The 18,583-nt window shown below is 43.9% G+C and overlaps 2 protein-coding genes across 6 annotated transcripts; one reads left to right on the forward strand and one right to left on the reverse strand.

The window, feature by feature from the left end:
* The first annotated feature begins 835 nt into the window (after positions 1-835).
* Positions 836-13,575, forward strand: LOC101766593 (serine/threonine-protein phosphatase 4 regulatory subunit 3B). Of its 5 annotated transcripts, none has more exons than XR_002678585.1 (25): positions 836-1,125; positions 2,403-2,483; positions 3,526-3,625; positions 3,716-3,800; positions 3,885-3,934; positions 4,005-4,070; positions 4,806-4,885; positions 5,256-5,315; positions 6,061-6,160; positions 6,233-6,310; positions 6,452-6,519; positions 6,594-6,662; positions 6,765-6,842; positions 6,927-7,022; positions 8,178-8,248; positions 9,006-9,083; positions 9,179-9,287; positions 9,878-9,976; positions 10,364-10,575; positions 10,696-10,810; positions 11,640-11,771; positions 11,849-11,956; positions 12,077-12,219; positions 12,329-12,388; positions 12,581-12,820. XR_002678585.1 is itself a non-coding variant. In XM_004978222.3 (25 exons), the coding sequence occupies exons 1-25, from the start codon at positions 1,012-1,014 to the stop codon at positions 13,020-13,022; spliced, it is 2,658 nt and encodes an 885-aa protein (XP_004978279.1). In that variant the 5' UTR covers positions 836-1,011; the 3' UTR covers positions 13,023-13,575. The 5 variants fall into 5 exon arrangements, 4 of the variants coding, with proteins under 4 accessions (XP_004978279.1, XP_022684098.1, XP_022684099.1 ...); XM_004978222.3 differs by having other exon boundaries at positions 12,113-12,219; positions 12,581-13,575; XM_022828363.1 differs by lacking the exon at positions 3,716-3,800 and having other exon boundaries at positions 4,010-4,070; positions 12,113-12,219; positions 12,581-13,575.
* Positions 13,576-14,135: 560 nt separating this feature from the next.
* On the reverse strand, positions 14,136-17,180 carry LOC101767008 (pyrophosphate-energized vacuolar membrane proton pump 1). The gene is made up of 3 exons (XM_004978223.2): positions 16,344-17,180; positions 15,527-15,906; positions 14,136-15,419 (listed from the first exon to the last, which is right to left on the reverse strand). The coding sequence occupies exons 1-3, from the start codon at positions 17,178-17,180 to the stop codon at positions 14,324-14,326; spliced, it is 2,313 nt and encodes a 770-aa protein (XP_004978280.1). The 3' UTR covers positions 14,136-14,323.
* Between the last annotated feature and the right edge of the window lie 1,403 nt (positions 17,181-18,583).

Consider the following 18,583-nt stretch of genomic DNA (forward strand, 5'->3'; position numbering starts at 1 on the left):
ATTGCTACAACATACTACCGAAAGATCCTCTCCAAAATCCTTCTTACAGGTGGGCCCCACCTGTCAGTGTGTGCATCGTTTTAACCCCCACCCCTTCCTCCGGTCCCCTTCCTCCTCGGTCTTCCCCTCCTCCACCTTGTTCTCCTCTCTCTCATACCGCCACCGGCCTCGTCACACGCGTCGCCCTCTCCGCCGCTGGTCGTCCCGCCACCGCTGACGGAGCTCTCCCGGCCGGAGCGGGGTGGAGCCGAGGCGCTACCGAATGCGGGGCCGCATGCGACGCACGGCCGACGGAGCAGTGGCGCCGGGCAAGCGGAGATGCCCGTGGCGCCAAGTGCTGGGAGAGGTGTGGAGAGGGCTGCTTCTCCCCTACATCAAGGGGAGAGGAGGTGAGTTTTTGACAATTGCTAAAAAAATTTAGTATTTGGAAAGGAATTGATAGTCTGCTGAAGTCCTCTCTCGTCTCCAAAATCTCCTAAATGGTAGGTTTTTGGTATTGGAGGTGGATATGGGCAATCTGGAGATGCTTTTGCCCCATTCAAATACAATTGTGGACATCTGTATTTTCCGCCCTGATAGAGAAATTTCAAGTAGAATGAACACAATTTACAAAAGCATTTAACGTTGGATAATTGATGGTCTGGATAATTTACAAACGCAGCTGCAGAAACGAATCGGAAAGCTAGCCACCCCATCCGCGTCATGTGTACAGCTGTACTTAAAGCGGGTGACGGAAGCAGAGGGCCCACGGCCCGCGCGCTCGCGAAGTTTTTCCTTCTTGCATAACCGCATTTCCCAGAATATATTTTGCCACCGGGAAAAGGGCAGGAGAAGCACGAGGGGACAAACGGGAAAGGAAACGCGAGGGGGGAAGCCGCGAAGCGAGAGAGGGAGCGCTACCGGCCACCGCCACCTCGCTTGCCTCGCCTGCTCGCTCGCTCATCAGTGGCGGTTTAGGGTTTTCGCCGCCCGCATCCTCCCGCTTCTAGCCGCTGACCAGGCCCCCAGAAGATGCCGAGCACCGCCGGGAAGAAGCCGGGGCTGTATTCCGTGGAGCAGGCGGAGCAGGGCCACCGGGGCGGCGCGGACCCGGACCTGGACGTGGCGGTGTACGCGAAGGTGGAGGTGCGCTCTCCCGCTCTCGACCTCCGTAGAAGGTTCTGGAAGGTTTTGGTGGCGAGCTCGGTTGGTCGATACATTCGCGGCTGTTTCTCGGCTTTTGCTCCGACTCTCCTCTTCTTCGTTTTGCGGCTTGCGCGCGGGTTGTCGTGGAAGGTTCCTTTTGCTCGCTGCGCGGTTAGGGGCCTCGGAACCGTAAACTTCTAGAACCCCCGCGTGTCATGGGAATTTTGATGCTGCGTACGGTTTGCTGCTGCGTACCGGGAATTTTGATTGTTTCGTTCGTGTTCGGGCCTTGGGGGCGGGGAAGAGTGGGTGCCTGGGTGGCGTTTGGCCTATGGTTTGGGGATTTCGAATTGCTGCAGAGCCGCTGGCTTGGGAGGTTGTGTTTATGTTTTGTGTGACATTGCTTCGAGAAGATGCGATTCCTTGCTATTCAGCATGTACATGTTATTGTTTGCAACTCTGTTATAGGAGTACTAGAACTATTTCAGTTGGGCTGCCTGATTTGTGTGGGGGTGGGGTGGGTTTGTAAAGGAGCTTTCCAATTGTTTTGCGCGCGGGGCATTTTAGTTCAGTTTCGAAGTTCGGCCAATTTTGTTGACTATGTTGTGTGAGGCAAGTATTCACAGAAGCCCCTTACTTCTATGGAAATTTTCGCCTGATGGTAGTATCAACAAACCTTGCATTTGTTAATGCTCTGTTTGAGGGTTAAAGACATTGACCTTCTTGCCTGGGAGCCCTTGCGTGTAGATGTGATTGATGCTGTTGAACTGCCAGCTTTACTAATTTGTATTTATTACTAACAATAGATTGCAAACAGGTTAGAATGGGGAATCCAAACCAATCTGCTGGTGCCGGCAAGAAGATTGTATTGATCCATTGCTTACTGCATGTTACTTATCAGTTATCTGTACTATGAACCTATGATATATAAATTTCGTTTCAACCAAAAATTGCCAGTGCTGAGGTGTTACTAACCGTCAATTGTGGTATCTTCCTTTTATATTTTGTAGGAGATAGTTAATTATATTCATTCAGGGTCTTGAGAATATTTCTGTGCTGTATATGTTTCCAAAGGATTGCTCGATCATTTCCTGCCAGTTGCAGGTTCTCGAGAAACTACATTGACTTGCCAGACCTAACTTCCAACAGTGTTTTTTTTGGGGTTGGGTGGGGGTTATTTTTGCCATGTAACTGCTACAGAAGATGCTGTGCTTTTAATTGTTGATCTACTTACAGTGTTTTTGCATTTTTGTGATGTTTTGAAACAATGGTTGCAGCATGTCAAAGTGTACTGTTTAACCGATGACGGCCAATGTTATGATCAGGGAACAGGCCATGTAACCATTGACTATTTTGAGGTATGGTCTATTCTTGTGTGCTCTTGTCAACTCATATCTCCTCTAAAATGAAAACTGCAAAAGTATTGGTTATTTTTTTAAAAAAAAATTAACCAGAGGGATAGACGTCCCTCTGATTTCATCTTAAGAAGAGTACCTCGTTGGCTTCATCGCTCTACCATTGCACCGTGAGAAGCTTTGGTATTGGTTAAATTTAATCTCTGGCTCTCTACTGACATTCTATTTTTAGTTTCTGGCTTTCTGCTATCATGTGATGATGTGCATGCTATTTGATTGCTATATTTGTATTCTGCTATGGTCTCGGTGGCATGGCCATTATCCTATTTTCTTATTAACCCAATATATTGGGACCTTTTTTTTTTAAAGAACAGGAGGGGCTCGCCCTTATTGGGACTTTTTGGTCTTATGTAGTTTATGGGCCATCATATTTGCTCAGTTGAAGCTCATAGTCATCTAAGCTTTTACCCTGTATGTGGTTTGGTTTTGCATATTGTTCTTTATATTAGCTATTGCTCCCTCTAGTCACATATACTGGATGTTCTGCACAACAACACAATCTCCAAATTGACCAATTATATCTATTACATTGTCTGCACAGTAAATTTATGATATTATCAAGGTACTTTTCAAGAAAAATCTAGACATATAGTCTTCATGTTTGAAATTATGTTTTTTTTAAAAGATACTGGTAGTCAAAGATTCAGTAGTTTGACTGGAACCTTGTCCAAAATGTCAAGTATTTGTGACTGTACAGAGTACAAAAGTGAAAAAAACTTAACCAAAAAAAAGTATGAGATGAAGCAATTCGCTGGGATGATAGTTTACAATTGATAACTAGTCATAGTATATGGCAATGATGCCTTGTTTTGTTTTTAGGGGCGCTATTTTTTACTGAAATTTTCACTTGTGGTTTACGGATGATTGTGTACAATCGATAACTAGTCATAGCATATGTCCACAATATCGTGTTTTGTTTTTAGTGGCGCTATTTTTTACCGTCATTTTAATTTTGGGTTTCCTTTTTTATCTTTGTCTGACTTAGGGATCAAGCAAAATTGCTCTGGCTGTTGTGGATGAAGAGGATGATGGCACACTACTACTTCACAACATTTCTTCGGATGATATCTACAAGAACGAAGAAGGTAAGCTGGTGTGCTGCCCTTTTAAGGGTGGTCATTTTTCCTTGTTCTCATAGGCTAATACACATGTTTAACTCAATTCTTTGTTGTTAGAAACAACCATCTCATTTAAGGATCCTGAAAGAGCACTAGATTTAGTGCTGAGCTTTGAAGATGCTGAAGGATGCTCATATATATGGTGATTTAGTGATGAATGAATGCTGCTATTGCCATGCCCTTTATATGCTTGTACACGTCTTTGACATTATGATAATTTATGCAGGCAGCGCATGCTTTCCATACAGAAAAAACTACAATCTAGTGTCGTTGGCTGTGAGTCTTCTAAAATCTTTTTATCTTGTCTCTGTAGCGTGCTCTTTTAAATATTTTTCCATGGTTGCAGCTCAGGTCATTCCATGTCCAAAATTTGAGATCCCAGAAGCTTCTAGTAGTTCACATGGGTTGATAGGTAGGTAACTACTTATTCCTGCCTGTCCCAGTTTGCTGTGTTTACACATATGCTTCATCAATTTTGGATCAAAGTAACGCTTATAATTGTTTGGTTATGTTAGAGTAGCATCATTTGAGGTTGATCATATGTCCTCCCTTCTGCATTGATCGGATTAATTAATGATTTCTGTGAACTGATTCTTCCATAGTGATTTAACAATCCATATTTGTTTGCTTTGTTTTCTATTAAATTATTTAATGGTCTTGACCAAGTTGTTTGATGCTGGTCACATTGGGAACAATGCTCGAAGGTTCAAATTTGAAATTCTCAATTCTTATATGCACTCTTGAATTCTTGATCACCTGATGGCTGATGTCCTAATGTTCTTAAATTCTTGTATATGCTCTGTTTGGCATTGTGGTGGTCTAAAGCACTAGTTCCCAATTGTTGGTTCAGTTGTTAATTGGGAGTACCTATTCTGGATATGTAACAGCAAAATGTTGCTAGTATTACCGTCCCCTTATGGAAAATGCTTCATTTGCAACACATTTGTACAACTCCATTACAACCAGACGTTTTTGATCCATTGATTCTAACAGGGCTCTTCCGTTAGGTAATTATATTCCGCAGCACATCACAGCACCACAACCACAAACTAGCCTACCATTCTCATCTTTATTTCTTCAAGTCTGTATCTGTCTGGTGTATAATGGTTTGTAGCCATGCCATGATCAGCTATCACTTTACCTGCAGATGACTCCTTAGTTTCTGTTAATGATGAATTGCCAGATCTTCCTCCTCTTGAGTTATCCAGTCTTCCTTTGATTTTAAAGGTGTGAATCACCAGCTCACCATCAGTGTTCTTTTCCTGTTAATTCATGTAATCATAATTTGATTATTTAGTGCATGCTTGGATAGGGGAAACTGGTGTTATTTAGTTCAAATTTAAGCAACGCCCTTAGTGTTTTCATGATGCCGAATCTCAGTATATCGTCTTGGTTGATACAGGAGTAAGTTTGAAGCATATAGAACATCATGCATCTTGCAAAGCAGAAATTTGGGTTTCCAAAATAGTGGGACAATCTTTGGGAAATGGGGGTCTAATATAACTCCAAGAGTAATCTTGGTTCATATGCCTGGACAGTTATTTTCCATTTTTGGATGAATTATTGATTGTTAAAATGTTGTGAACCAAATGCTCAGATTGTATTGGAGTGGGGAATGAAGAATCAGACGCTTGCCGCAGAGTTAATATCCCAAGATGTAAGTCATGAATTCATTTCTTGGTGACATGGTGCTCTATTTAGCATATTTAGTCCCTGTGGATAGCTGTATATAACATCTCTAATAGTGCATCATGAAAGGATAGCTCAGATATAGATTGCAGTAAGCTATACATGTGCAACATGATTGGGTATATTGAATGAAAATGATGTTGGCCAGTAGATTTTGTAGTAAAATAACATTTTATTTAAGGAGTGTGGATTACCAAGTATTACGCTTGTATCACCTTACTGTAAGGAGTAAGAACTCAGTGTAGAGGATGAATTGATTGTGATGATCTGATCTAATGAAATCCTGAAATGTATGTTCATTGAAGTGTTATTTCATGTTTCTTTTGACTGGAGCTAGTAGCAACCTTTTACTGGAATACTTTACCTCGTGCTCAAATAGATACTAATTGTTAATGCACATATAAACTAACTTCAGCACATTCCAGTTCATCATGATAAGTTACTGGACTGATATACTACTGTGATTGGTTCTGGCTAGTTTTCCTTGAAAATTGCAGCATCTGCATCAGCTGATGCACACAGCACCTTTCTTTATTACATTTCCACAGCCCAAGGCTGAAGCATTAAACAAAATAACAAGCAACACATTGTTTGAGCATTTGATAATGCATAGCTGGAAGTTTGAAATCTAGAGCAGTGATATGTTTTTTTGGTATGCATACTTGGTGTTTTTAAAAGTTTTTTATTATTTTTATACCTATCATACATTGCAGGATGACTTTTTCCCCAAGCTAGTGGACCTTTTCAGAATGTGCGAGGGTTCAAGAAACATGGATGGTCTTCACATGATCTTCAGATTAGTCAAGGGAATCAGTATGTAAATACCTATTAAGCATGATCATAGGTTCTTTTTGATTGCTACTTACATTGTTTCTTGTTTTGCAGTATTGTTGAACAACTTTGAGATGTTTAACAATATTTTCTCTGATGATTTTATCCTGGACATGATAGGAGCCCTTGAGTGTAAGCGCTGTACAACCCATTTGTGCTCTACCTCAGTAACTTAAGAAATCATACCACGCCGTTTTAACTGAAATTTTACAGAATTACATACCTATAGAGTTGCATGCATTGTTCTCTATTAATGTTTTCTAATGCAAGCAGATGATCCAGAGGTTTGTCATGTGCACAATCATCGTGCTTCTGTGCAGAAGCAAGTAGTTTTCAAGGAGGTATGGAGTTCTTATGCATATTAGCTTGATTGAGATATAATTCTTATTTATGTGAACTTTTTTTTTCCACATAGGCCATACCCATTAAAAATGCTTATGTGGCCTCAAAGATTCATCAAACATACAGAATACGCTATATAAAGGTCAGCAATACCCTGCACATTTTTGCCCCTCCTTACTTGGATTTTTTTTCTGGCCATATTTTGTGTTGAACCATCTCAAACTGGAGTGCTTGCTACTAACAGGATGTTATATTACCAAAAGTGCTGGATGAAGCTACTGCAGAGAGCATTGACTCAATTATTCGTGGGAACAATGTTCTTGTTAGTGTTTTAACACTTCCAAGTTTTCACATGCGTTAAATAAAAATTTTCTTTCGTCATCTGAATAATATAATCCTTCTCAAGGTTGTTTGTGTACTGAGGGACGATGCTTCTTTTATCCAAGATCTATTTGCAAAGATGAAATCTTCAAATATCTCTGCTGAATCAAAAAGCAAACTGGTGAGACTAGTATTGTGTTCTATTGCCTTTTCATTTTCCATATTTAGACATTCCCTTCCCCTCTACCAGAATATTGAGTCATATTTTTCTAGACGTGATCAGTATCGATTTAGCATATTATAATATGTAATTGTCAGAAGAGATATCCATTTTCTATTATACTGCTGCAAAAAAAATGTTATTGCAAATTGTTGTCATGCAAACATAGCAAAAACTAGACTGCTTGTTGAATGTGCTGTTAGTACTCCCTCCGTTCCAAATTGTAAGCCCTTTTGGCTTTACTAGGCACCTAGATATACGTCACGTCTAAATGTAGAAAAGCCAAAATGACTGCCATTTGAAACGGAGGGAATGCATGATAGGCAAAGACAGATTGACTTTGTCTTGTTTGTTTTTTGACATTGAGGATGAATTTTTCATTGAATTTTGCAAGTCTGCTTAAATTTATGTGTACTACATACGTGGATGTTTTTACGAATTTTTGAAACATCAGAACATGCTGAATTGACTAAGGGACGCTGGAAGCCTGGAACCCTGGATACCAAATATGTACTCAAATCAGTAGGCTATCCAAAGAAGAAAAAGCATTCATGGAGTAGACTAAAAAAGCAGCAATATGCACACTATAAAAGTTCTTGATATCTACATTCATGTCTGTGCAACTAATGGACAAAAAAAAACTATCACCTCTCAGATGATGAGACTAATGTTTAGCATGGGTGATATTGTAAGCAATGATAGCCTTGCATCAACACTGATGAGCCAATTCATCTAGAAACTAGTATCAACAAAGTTTACACAAAACTGAGTTGAGTCACAATTCAAATTAAGTTGAGTGTGGTGATAGGATTCGTGAATGAGTTGCATGGACATGAATGTAGTTATCGTGTACTCTTGAAGGATGCATATTACCAGTTTAGGGGTCACTGCACAAATAGTTTTTTTTTTACTTTGTTTTTTCATGGGAACAATGGGACGACTTGGGTTCGAAGTGCGGCACCTTCTTAGAACACGCGCGCGCGCGGGGTGGGGGTGGGGGGGTAGTCTCCTTTATATTTGTGTGGCATTGTGATATATTTTTGGGGCTGTGCATGCATGTGCAAATATTTGTTAATGGTTATTCTGTCTACATTGATAAAATCTTGTTCTTTACAGGTCCTGTTTTTGCATGAGTTTTGCACTCTCAGTAGAAGTTTGCATCCTGATCAACAATGGCATCTGTCTATGTTAGTATCTACTCTTCTGCTGAATGCAAGTTATGATTGTGATGGCTGATGTTGACATGATCAAATACAAAAGCAAATTCTAAGATTGTCAAAAAGGCAGGATCAGTATTCCATGTATCTTGGTCATGAGTCACGACTAAAGGAGGCTATATGTCGCAGCTCTCTTGCATTTTCCATAAGAAGACATTTTTTATTCAGAAAGAAAGAAAAGTAGATGATTACTTTGGAGATTGCCACAAAATCATGTGTAGCCAACCCACCTTTAGTTCTGGTAGAATTCAAGTTTATTTGTAAGATATATATACATAAGTTCGTAAATGGATATATGACATCTGCAAATCAAAGAACTTTTTGATGTTGCAGGGTGCTACTGTCCACTTTTGTGCAATTCATGTGGTGCAAATTCACCCAAAACTGTGTTCTTTGAATTGTGCAACTGTTTGCTAAGCCATTCCATTTCATATCAAAAGTTTTTTTTTTTTGATGAAACAGGAGGGGCTAAGCCCCCTACTGGTTATATATTAAAAACAATAAAAGGTGATATATACATGAGCTATCAAAGTAAAAAGAAAAAGAAGATTTGGGAACTCATTTGCCCCTAGTTAGTGTTGTTTCTCATGTGTATGTCGTTTGAGCCATATTGGCATGTCCACACTTAGAATGCAGGCAACATTTCAATTACATGCCATTTCTTTTGATTTGGATGGTCAAACTTTCTTCTAGCGACTTAACCATTTTTTCTCTCACCTTTGTTTAGGGATCTTGTAAGAAAAGGTGTGTTTGACATCATTTATGATGTGTTACGGAGTCAGAATAAAGTACTCGTCTCAGCTGGGTAACCTATGGAACAATCGATGTCGTTTGTTCTTCTTTGTTTAATCCTATTTCATTTTGCCACTTCAACGGCTTTATCTGTTTGGGAAAATGCAGGATGAATGTACTTAAGCATTTTCTTGATCAGGATCCTAACTTTCTTAGAACATTTATTGCCCATCATGAAGAAAACTATCAAGAAGGCGATTCTCTTCTTGGAGTTCTTGTAAGTTGCACCCTTTCTTTTTTGAAGTCTTCATACAACATTTATATGTGCCTTCGGTCTAAGTAGCAAATTTCTTTTGTAGAATCATCTGTTTCTATGGATTTTGGTTCTTGTTTTTCTCGTAGTGCTGTACGGTAGATATATTTGGTCCTTCGGTCAGTTTTGTTACTATCTGAGTTTTTGGTTGGGACCTGTTGAGTGTGAATTGCTTGCCCCTTCTCCTTTTTGCCTTTCAAATTTATGTGAATTCTTTGTCTATTGCTGCTTGTTTTTAGATATTGTCAATAACTGCATGAGTTGGCACTGGATGTAAATCTGGTTCAATTTACAATGGACTCACGCAATGTTTTTCTTTAATTGGTAGTTATAAATAGAAGCTTTCTTTCTACCTTATGTTCCTTTTGCTATGTGTCTTGGTGATTGAACTATCAACTTAAGTAATCGGTGGTTGAGGTTTTTTTTTTCTCAACTGCATGCATTGTTCTCAAATAATGTTTAGTAACATTGACATTTGTCATTCTCACTAGAGCACATGGATATTTGTCATCACTGCCTCAGTAGCATAGATACTTATGGTTTCTCATATTCAGGTTCAGGGCATGGTAATTGGCTCTGGTGAGGAATTGCGCTGTCAGTCTTGTCTAATGACACTGTTGGATCCTTCTGCTCCAAAGACAGCTAGGAATTGTGTAAGATGCATTATCATACATTATGAACTTTTGCTGTTCCTTTGATGTAAAACTGATGACTGGATGGTAAGATCTTTTTGGACTAAGGACATTAGGCACCCATAAATAATTAAACTCTTTAGAATAGCAAAGTAGTGTTTTTGCCATATCTCTGCTTATGCAATTTCTGATGGCTAGTATTCTATCCTCGTTTTGATTTGTTTTTGGATGCATATAAGCAGCATATTTTTCTGATCACTTTGAATATTGAAATATTTTGTTTTTCTCGACCACGCAGAAGAAACATGTATCGTCGTATTAATAGTAGAAGTCAAATATTGAAATCTGGATTGCTGGTGTTCAATGAGATTGCATTGGTGTGAAGATCTTCTTTTTCTTCTGTTGCAGGAAGTTGTTATTCAAGCTTTTTTTGAGAAGCATCTTCATATATTGATTGATGTAATAGCATCTTCCTGCCCACCAAAGGGCATTGCCGGATCAGCATCTGGTTCGGTTGGTGTTGACACAATGGTTGAACAGCATTCTGCTAAGCCTGAGATATTGTTGAATATTTGCGAGCTATTATGCTTCTGTGCACGTCATCACTATCACAGGATGAAGTAATCCTCTATCCAAATGCTTCTCATTTCCCTGTTTTCTTATTATAAAATTTTCTATGGTGTTTTTTTCGTGTCTCCATCTTTTTTTCTTTGCTAAAAGGCAGCTCTGAATCTTTGTAGGGTCAACATTTTTGCAAGCAATGCAATGGAGAAAATTCTTACTTTAACCTGTCAGAGAGAGGTGGCTTTGGTTGTGGCAGCTGTCCGTTTTATGCGGACTGTCATTGGCAGAAAGGTAAGAAATTTACTATGTTTCATGAAGGAGGTAGCATTGCAACATTCAAGGTTCATTTGCATATCAGAGGTACAATAAAAATTGAAAACTTTTGTTCTTCGGTTGCACTTTTAAGCTGATTGGTCCTTGAGCCCTTGACTACAATTTTTTAGGACATATTAGAATGCTGTTGCAGGCTTTTGCAGTCATGCAAATTTCCACAAGATCATTAGATTAGAGATGGATGGATCATATTTGGACTTAGTTTTACATTACTCATAGCTTTTTTGCACAAAGATTATCTACGAAGGTTGCCACCTTCCCAAAGCCATTTAAATCTGATCTATCTATCTCTCAGCCAACAATCCCTATGTTGCTAAATTGCATTTCTACATAGGTTTGCACAAGGCATTAAGAAAAGTGGACCAATCCTCTCTTCCCTCTCTTGCAAACTGATAAAGCTCTGCCACTGGCTCTCACAGTACCCAATATTTTTTGAACCGTAACCAGTACCTAATGTGAGAATTCAGCTTCCTACCTTGAGCAATAGTTACCCTGGCCAGGAGCCATGTATGCTGTTTTCTGACAAAATAAAGTGTGTTTTACATCTGTACAACAACTTACTCCCTCTGTTCTTAAATATATGACGTTTAGGACAAGCAAATTAGTTCATTTTTCAACTAACTAGCTTGTCCTAAACCTTATATATTTAAGGATGGAGGTAGTATTATTACTGTAGTGTCATGCCTGCCAGGTGGCCAGCAAGCATATTCTAATTGGAATGTAATTAAAATTTACCATCTCGTCCTATATTTGAACTTGAGTTGATAAAATTGGATGTGTTCCATAGGATGAGTTTCTTAATAGCCGTATTATCAAGTTGAACTTGTTGAAGCCTATTATTGAGGCATTTGTTGAAAATGGCGATAGATACAACATGCTACACTCGACGTTCCTTGACCTGTTGGATTTCATAAGAAAGGTATATACTGGAGCTATTTTCTTATCTGTCAATTACGATTCAGCATGTTATGTCATTTGATGCATTTTTGCCTACAGGAAAATCTTGAGTTCCTTATTGAATATGTTGCTGAGTCCTTTTGGGACCAACTTGTGAAGTTTGAACGACTGGAGAGCATTCAGGCCTTCAAACTTAAGTATCAACAGGTTGAGAAATGATTTTTTTCCCTTTCTGTACATGACATTGTCACTATGGATCAAGTTAAGTTACTTAGCTATTTGAATGATGATGGTGCTTCTTTTGCATTCGTGTTCTATGTACTGTAGAGTTGGGCAATTATGGTTGGTTTGTATTCTTGTTAGATCATGGAGAGTGCCAAAACAAAGCAAAGTGCTAGTGTGGTTGACATGAGAAAGAAAGCAGATGAAAGAGGTGCTGATAAGGAAGAAGAGAATTATTTTAAGGACAGGTTTGTTCATTTTCATTTTCCTCAACTGCTGCCTATTTTATATTGGTGGGCCCAGTGGAATTTGGGATTCCATTCTTTACTTTAGTGAAATTCCTTTGTTTTCCCTTAGTGACGGAGAAGATTCTGCTACGGCGGCAACGGGTGCACAGAAACAATCTATGCCAGCAAGGTATATCTCAATCTTCTGCAAATACAGATGGGATGTCCAGCTCACTCTTGCATCTAAGATTTATTTGGTAGCTTCTGCTGGTTTACATTGATAATAACTGTCAAGTATCGCTTTCAATGAACTCATTTTTAGTTTCTGAACTCTGAAGAACACTTTGTATCTGTTATCTCACTGATCTTGTTATATCTTCAGGCCTAAATCTGGTGGGCATGCAGATTGTGATGATGACAATGATGATAAAAATTATGATCCACCTCCCAGGAAGCCTATTAAGGCTGATGAGGATGATGAGGCCCTAGTTAAACCCGTGGTGAGGAGCAGTCCAGATGATGGCAGCCATACATCTGTGAAGGCTCACAAGAAGCCAAAGCTACGAGTTCGAATTAGCTTTGCGAAGAGTGTTGCTTCAGCTAGTGTGACTGCTAGACACTCTGGTTTGGAATATGAGGAGGAGGTCGCCCGCTCGCCTTCTACAAGCACAGAAAGTTCTGAAGACAGTGATGGTTTAGGAGGTGGAAGCCCAGGCTCTCAGCATCAACTACAAAAGGGAGAGGACGGCAATGACACTGCTGAGGATTCATCCCCCAAAATGGTTCTAGATACCGCAAAATCAACTGATTCAGAGCCTAAGTGAGATGGGACTGTTCTTTTTCTCACAATAGACTTCAACAACCTGCCGTTCCTTGTGATGAAAAGGAGAGTGCACATTCTGCTCCAGAGAATACTGTATCCATAATGTGCTAAACTTGGAACCTGCAAGAACGATCGGAGATATTTTTTCGCCACAGTCGTGTACATCTGACTGTAATTGTGGCTGAGTTGCGAACATGTACGGTTGACTACCGAGGGAGATTCGAAGTTGAGAATGAGCTTTCTTGGTGCGACATCTTGGAATAGAAAGGTCTTACTAGTTTTTTTTTGCATTTGAGTAGTAAGACCATTGTAGAGGGCCAGAGGGGCAGAAAATGTGCGCCCTCTGCTCGAAAATTTTCATCTAGGGTGATTGACTAAGCTGCCGCTCTTATAGAACTGCTAAGATAGGTTAGCTTGGATTCAGTTGCCTTGTACAAAGCTTGCGTCATAGATCTGTGTAATTTGTTAATGCGTGGTATGGTATGTGCTGACCCAACTGACGGTACAAGTTTAGCTTCTCATGGAACTGTTACCGCACCTTCCGTGGTCAGAAATCGTATATCTCACTATCTCAGGGTTTCTGTTTCATATGCATGGCCAATCGTACACGCCTCGTGATTTGGAGATATAGTGTTCGGTTTAGCTCATGCCATTATATCTTTTGTGAGCAGGCTTGTGTTTTATAATGGGAAAAGCTAAACTGAGTGTGTTATAATGCTAGAAATTTTCTCCAAGACATGTAGGAAGGGAAATATTCCACGTGAAAATGTGCCATTATAATATTATATATCTTTCATTTGAGTGCGCTGGAAACGCTCGCATGCTATACGCTGCTTCGGCGGACAAAGCCTGCGAGATGAACCACATCAAGACTTGCGTCCCCGCCCGCCAAGGCTGTTTGAGCCAAAACTCCCTAGGCCTGCGGGCTGCGGCAGTCATCTGCTGCGACCTGCGAATAACTAGTGTCAGATTAGGCTTCCATCACTTGGCAGCATCCTTGTGAAACGCTCCAGCAGATGGACCTGCATACTGCTGACATTCTCACCTCACAGCATACCAATTAATAAGCATACTCAGCAGCAACAGGGAAATACAGAACACTGAACAAGTCTACAAGTCTGGCAGTCTGGAATTACTGGAACTAGGCACCAATGCCATTCACTTGTTACACGCAAGGTTGCAAGCTAACACGACGAGTCTTTTATTATTACCGATCGCCGCAAGGTCAAGCCAGCGGCGCCATCGCCGCCCAAGCTAGAGCTAGGGGCGGCGGCATGCATGGTCTCATCTGGCCGAGACAGATCAGAGGCGGTCGAAGACGATGCCGCCGTGCGCCGCGAAGAAGGGCGCGAAGACGAGGGACTCCACGGCCATGAGCTTGATCAGGATGTTGAGGGACGGGCCGGAGGTGTCCTTGAGCGGGTCCCCGATGGTGTCCCCGATCACCGCCGCCTTGTGCGCCTCCGACCCCTTGGGCCCCAGCGACCTCGCCTCCTCCGACACGCCGGCCTCGATGTACTTCTTGGCGTTGTCCCACGCGCCGCCGCTGTTGGAGGCGGAGATGGCCACCTGGACGCCGGAGACGAGCGCGCCGGCGAGGAGCCCCGCCAGCGTCTCCACGCCGAACAGCGTCCCGACCACGAGCGGGCTGAGCATGACGAGCGCGCCCGGCGCCATCATCTTGCGGAGCGAGGCGTCGGTGGAGATCCTGACACAGGTGGCGTAGTCCGGCGACGCCATGCCCTCGGCGAGCCCCGGGATGGTGTCGAACTGGCGCCGCACCTCCTCCACCATCCGCAGCGCGGCGCTGCCCACGCTCCGCATCGTCATCGCCGAGAACCAGTAGGGGAGCATGGCACCGGCGAGGAGCCCCACGAACACGCGCGGGCTCAGCACGTCCACCGCGTCGATCCCGGCGCGGCTCACGAACGCGCCGAACAGCGCCAGCGACACCAGCGCCGCGGACCCGATGGCGAACCCCTTGCCGATCGCCGCCGTCGTGTTCCCCGCGGCGTCCAGCGCGTCGGTGCGCTCGCGGACGCGGCGCGGCATTCCGGCCATCTCCGCGATGCCGCCGGCGTTGTCGCTGATGGGCCCGTAGGCGTCGATGGCGAGCCCCGTCGCGATGGTGCTCAGCATCCCCAGCGCTGCCAGCGCAATGCCGTACATGGCCGCCAGGCGGAACCCGGCGTAGATGGCCGCCGCAATCGCCAGGATGGGGACGATCACCGACTTGTACCCGACCGCCAGCCCGAAGATGACGTTCGTCGCCGCGCCCGTCCGGCACGACCGCGCCACCGCCTGCACCGGCGCGTAGGCGTTGCTAGTGAAGTACTCCGTCACGTAGCCGATGACAAGGCCGGCCCACAGACCGGCCGACACGCAGATGAACAGGTGCCTGCATCCATTTGCAAATTTCGATTATATTTGGAATTTGTAAAATATTTTCAAATTTCGATTAGCCCAGTATGATGTACATGTACTGTGTGAGTTTGACACGCGTACCAGTTCTTGACGTGCTTGTCGTTGCCGAAGTCGAAGAGGGTGAAGCTGGGCGGCAGGGCAAGGAAGGTGACGGCGGCGATGCCGCCGGTCATGAGCACGGTGGAGATGAGGATCTGCCGCTTGAGCGCCGGCCCGACCTCGTCGGTGGCCCTGACCTTGGTGATGTCGGTGGCGACGACCGTGGTGACCGCGCACACCAGAAGCCCCACGGCGCTGACGAGGAGCGGGTACATCATCGCCGTGGAGTTGTGCTCCGTGCCGAACGACGAGATGGACGCCACGAAAAGCGCCGCGCACGACGACTCCGCGTACGAACCGAACAGGTCCGACCCCATCCCGGCGATGTCGCCGACGTTGTCACCCACGTTGTCGGCGATCACCTTCAGTTCATCACACATACGGCACGCACGTGTGCAAAGAACACATAAACATCATGGATTAGTCACTTATCATTTCGCTGGATCTTACGCGTAGACACCCATCCCAGGCTCCCAGCGATGCCGCCCACATTGTGAGTGACCATGTTCACATGTAGTGTGTGCACAAGTACGTAGTATGTGCACAAGTATGTACAAACATCGACCTTTCCGTTACAAGTGATGCCGTAGATTTTGTCGGAATGCCTGCAAATTTTACGGGTACGTTTCTATTTGAATTTTAAGAAACTATTCAGCGGTGCGCACGTACTCATGTGTGTATGCACTGCATCTAATCTCTACAACTAGAGGAAGCAAGATCAATGGAACTGCTTTGAGATACGTGTAGGACGGATCAATTCGGACCTCGCATGCAGAGAGCGTGTCAGTGACGTGCGTACCGCGGGGTTGCGAGGGTCGTCCTCGGGGATGTTGCGCTCGACCTTGCCAACGAGGTCGGCGCCGACGTCAGCGGCCTTGGTGTAGATGCCGCCGCCGACGCGGCCGAACAGCGCGACGGAGGAGCCGCCGAGGCCGTAGCCGGTGATGGACTCGTAGAGCCCGCCCCAGTCGTCGCCGTAGTAGAGCCCGAACAGGTTGATGGCGGCGTAGAGCACCAGCAGCGCGCTGGAGGCGAGGAGGAACCCCATGGCGGCGCCGGAGCGGAACGCGACGGCGAAGGCGCGCCCGATGCCGCGGCGGGCCTCGAGCGTCGTGCGCGCGTTGGCGAACGTCGCGACGCGCATGCCGAGGTAGCCCGACAGCACGGAGGTGAGCGCGCCCAGCAGGAACGCCACCGCGCTGAACGCCGCGTTCGCCAGCGCCGGCCGGCACTCCCGCGACGGGTCGTACGCGCAGGGCTCCGGCCGCGAGCTGAACCGCCGCGCCGAGCCCAGGAACACGAAGATCACCGCCGCGAACGCCGCCATGAACACAGCGAGGTACTTGTACTCCGTCAGCAGGAACGACGTGGCGCCGATGGAGATGGCCTGCTGGATCTCGGCGCACCGGGCCTCCGCGGCCACGCGGTCCACGCCGTCCTCCTCCTCCTCCTCCCCCTCCTCCTCCAGCGCGCCGCTTCTTCCTTCTCCCCGGCGGCCCTTGCCTCGGGCGGCGCTGCCGTGATCAGCCACGGGCACCCTAGCAACCACATACCACTGCAGAACCGCGAACGCGATGCCGATCAACGCCGCCACAGGGATGAACACCTCGATAGCCGCGGTGCCGAGGACAGCCATGGCTGCACGCCTCGAGCTCTCACAAGCTTTCCTCTCCTTCTGAGCTCCTCCGATGGAGGGAGTTCTTGGGAATATGTTGTGTAGAGCAGCGATGGCCAAGCCGGGGGTTTAATAGAACGGAAGCGGTGGTGTGGCAGTTTACGAATGCACGCTTTGGTTAAATGTTTATCACAAATCAATCCTCTAATAAGACATTTGGAGGTGTGTTTCATAATATCCTACATAGTCAAGGGTCTTCACAATTTTGTTGCTTACAGTATGCAACTTATTTTGTCACCACCTCATGCTTTATGAAAAAAAGGTAGCCCAAAGTGTCTGCGACACATCACGGCCTGGAATTCTCTCTACTGTATGTTCAAACCTACATACGGTGCATGAACGTGAGATGTCATGTGCTGTGTTTCAAAAAAAAAAAAACCAAAGTGAGATGTTTCATTAAGCCTTTGGACCGCAAGGATGATGCCATCAGGAATCCGAAGTTTTTAGACATTAAACCCTCTCTACTCATGAGATTTGCAACCTTTTTACCGGTATTTATTTGAAGTTGTCACAAAGATATATCCTACTTATTCACCGAAAGAAGTGAAAAAAGGTGAACGGCCAAATAACATTGTCTAGATTTTTGCGTCAATTTGAATTTTTGTATCTACTACAAACAAACGTACATGGTGCGGTGTGAACAAGAATTGTCGTATACATAACATTTGGACGGTGTGGGATGCAACCTTGAGGAAACGGGTGCAGGCATCCGGGAGAAAATCATCGGATGCGACAGAAGTCTGACCTACTTTCCTTTTAGCACTCCTCCTTTTTATTAGACAGCTCATTGTATCTATCCTTAAGTATGCGTTTCACCATTTTTTCAGGTTAGAGAAGTTACGTGTACTACTTTACTTCTTGTCACTCTGTTCCAAGTAGTAAGAGTTTCCCATGACTTATAGTCTAGTTAACAAATCAATAAAAATTTTCTTGCAATTTTATCTCCATTTTGTGCGTGCAATATCTTGTTCACCCTATGGCTCTTGGTTAGCATTCTTATACGAATTTTTCACCTTGTCAGTTGTGGTTACAGAAAGTTGGAGAAGTAATTTGTACCTTGGAGGGCTATGGAATACCTCTGATTCTGGGGTTGGTACTTATGTTCATAATTCACTACCAAATTATTGTAAGTTAGTTGATACTTTTAGTCTCTTTATATGTCATTTCCATTGACGGCCACCAAGATGTAATCTAACATTTAGTCTCCTAAAGTAGAGAGTAAGGGAGTAACCAAAGCAAACAAAGTTTGTTTCACTTGAGTACAGAAGCACCAGAATTTGTCGTAGGGAAGCATCACCTTATGCAACCTAAGTGTTTCTCAATTACCAACATGATTTAAAAGGCAAACCACACCACATAGGGAT

This window comes from Setaria italica, chromosome VII (assembly GCF_000263155.2).
Source record: "Setaria italica strain Yugu1 chromosome VII, Setaria_italica_v2.0, whole genome shotgun sequence".
Taxonomy (NCBI): Eukaryota; Viridiplantae; Streptophyta; class Magnoliopsida; order Poales; family Poaceae; genus Setaria; species Setaria italica.

What these genes read in the sequence shown, in the direction of transcription:
- LOC101766593 (XM_004978222.3), top strand. Translation starts at nt 1,012, where the DNA reads ATGCCGAGCACCGCCGGGAAGAAGCCGGGGCTGTATTCCGTGGAGCAG. An exon ending in GAAGGATGCTCATATATATG is followed by an intron (nt 3,801 to 3,884) that starts GTGATTTAGTGA and finishes TAATTTATGCAG; the next exon opens with GCAGCGCATGCTTTCCATAC. An exon ending in AAAGTACTCGTCTCAGCTGG is followed by an intron (nt 9,084 to 9,178) that starts GTAACCTATGGA and finishes GGGAAAATGCAG; the next exon opens with GATGAATGTACTTAAGCATT.
- LOC101767008 (XM_004978223.2), bottom strand. Translation starts at nt 17,180, where the DNA reads ATGGCTGTCCTCGGCACCGCGGCTATCGAGGTGTTCATCCCTGTGGCG. An exon ending in ACGACCCTCGCAACCCCGCG is followed by an intron (nt 15,907 to 16,343) that starts GTACGCACGTCA and finishes GATGAACTGAAG; the next exon opens with GTGATCGCCGACAACGTGGG. An exon ending in GACAAGCACGTCAAGAACTG is followed by an intron (nt 15,420 to 15,526) that starts GTACGCGTGTCA and finishes AAATGGATGCAG; the next exon opens with GCACCTGTTCATCTGCGTGT.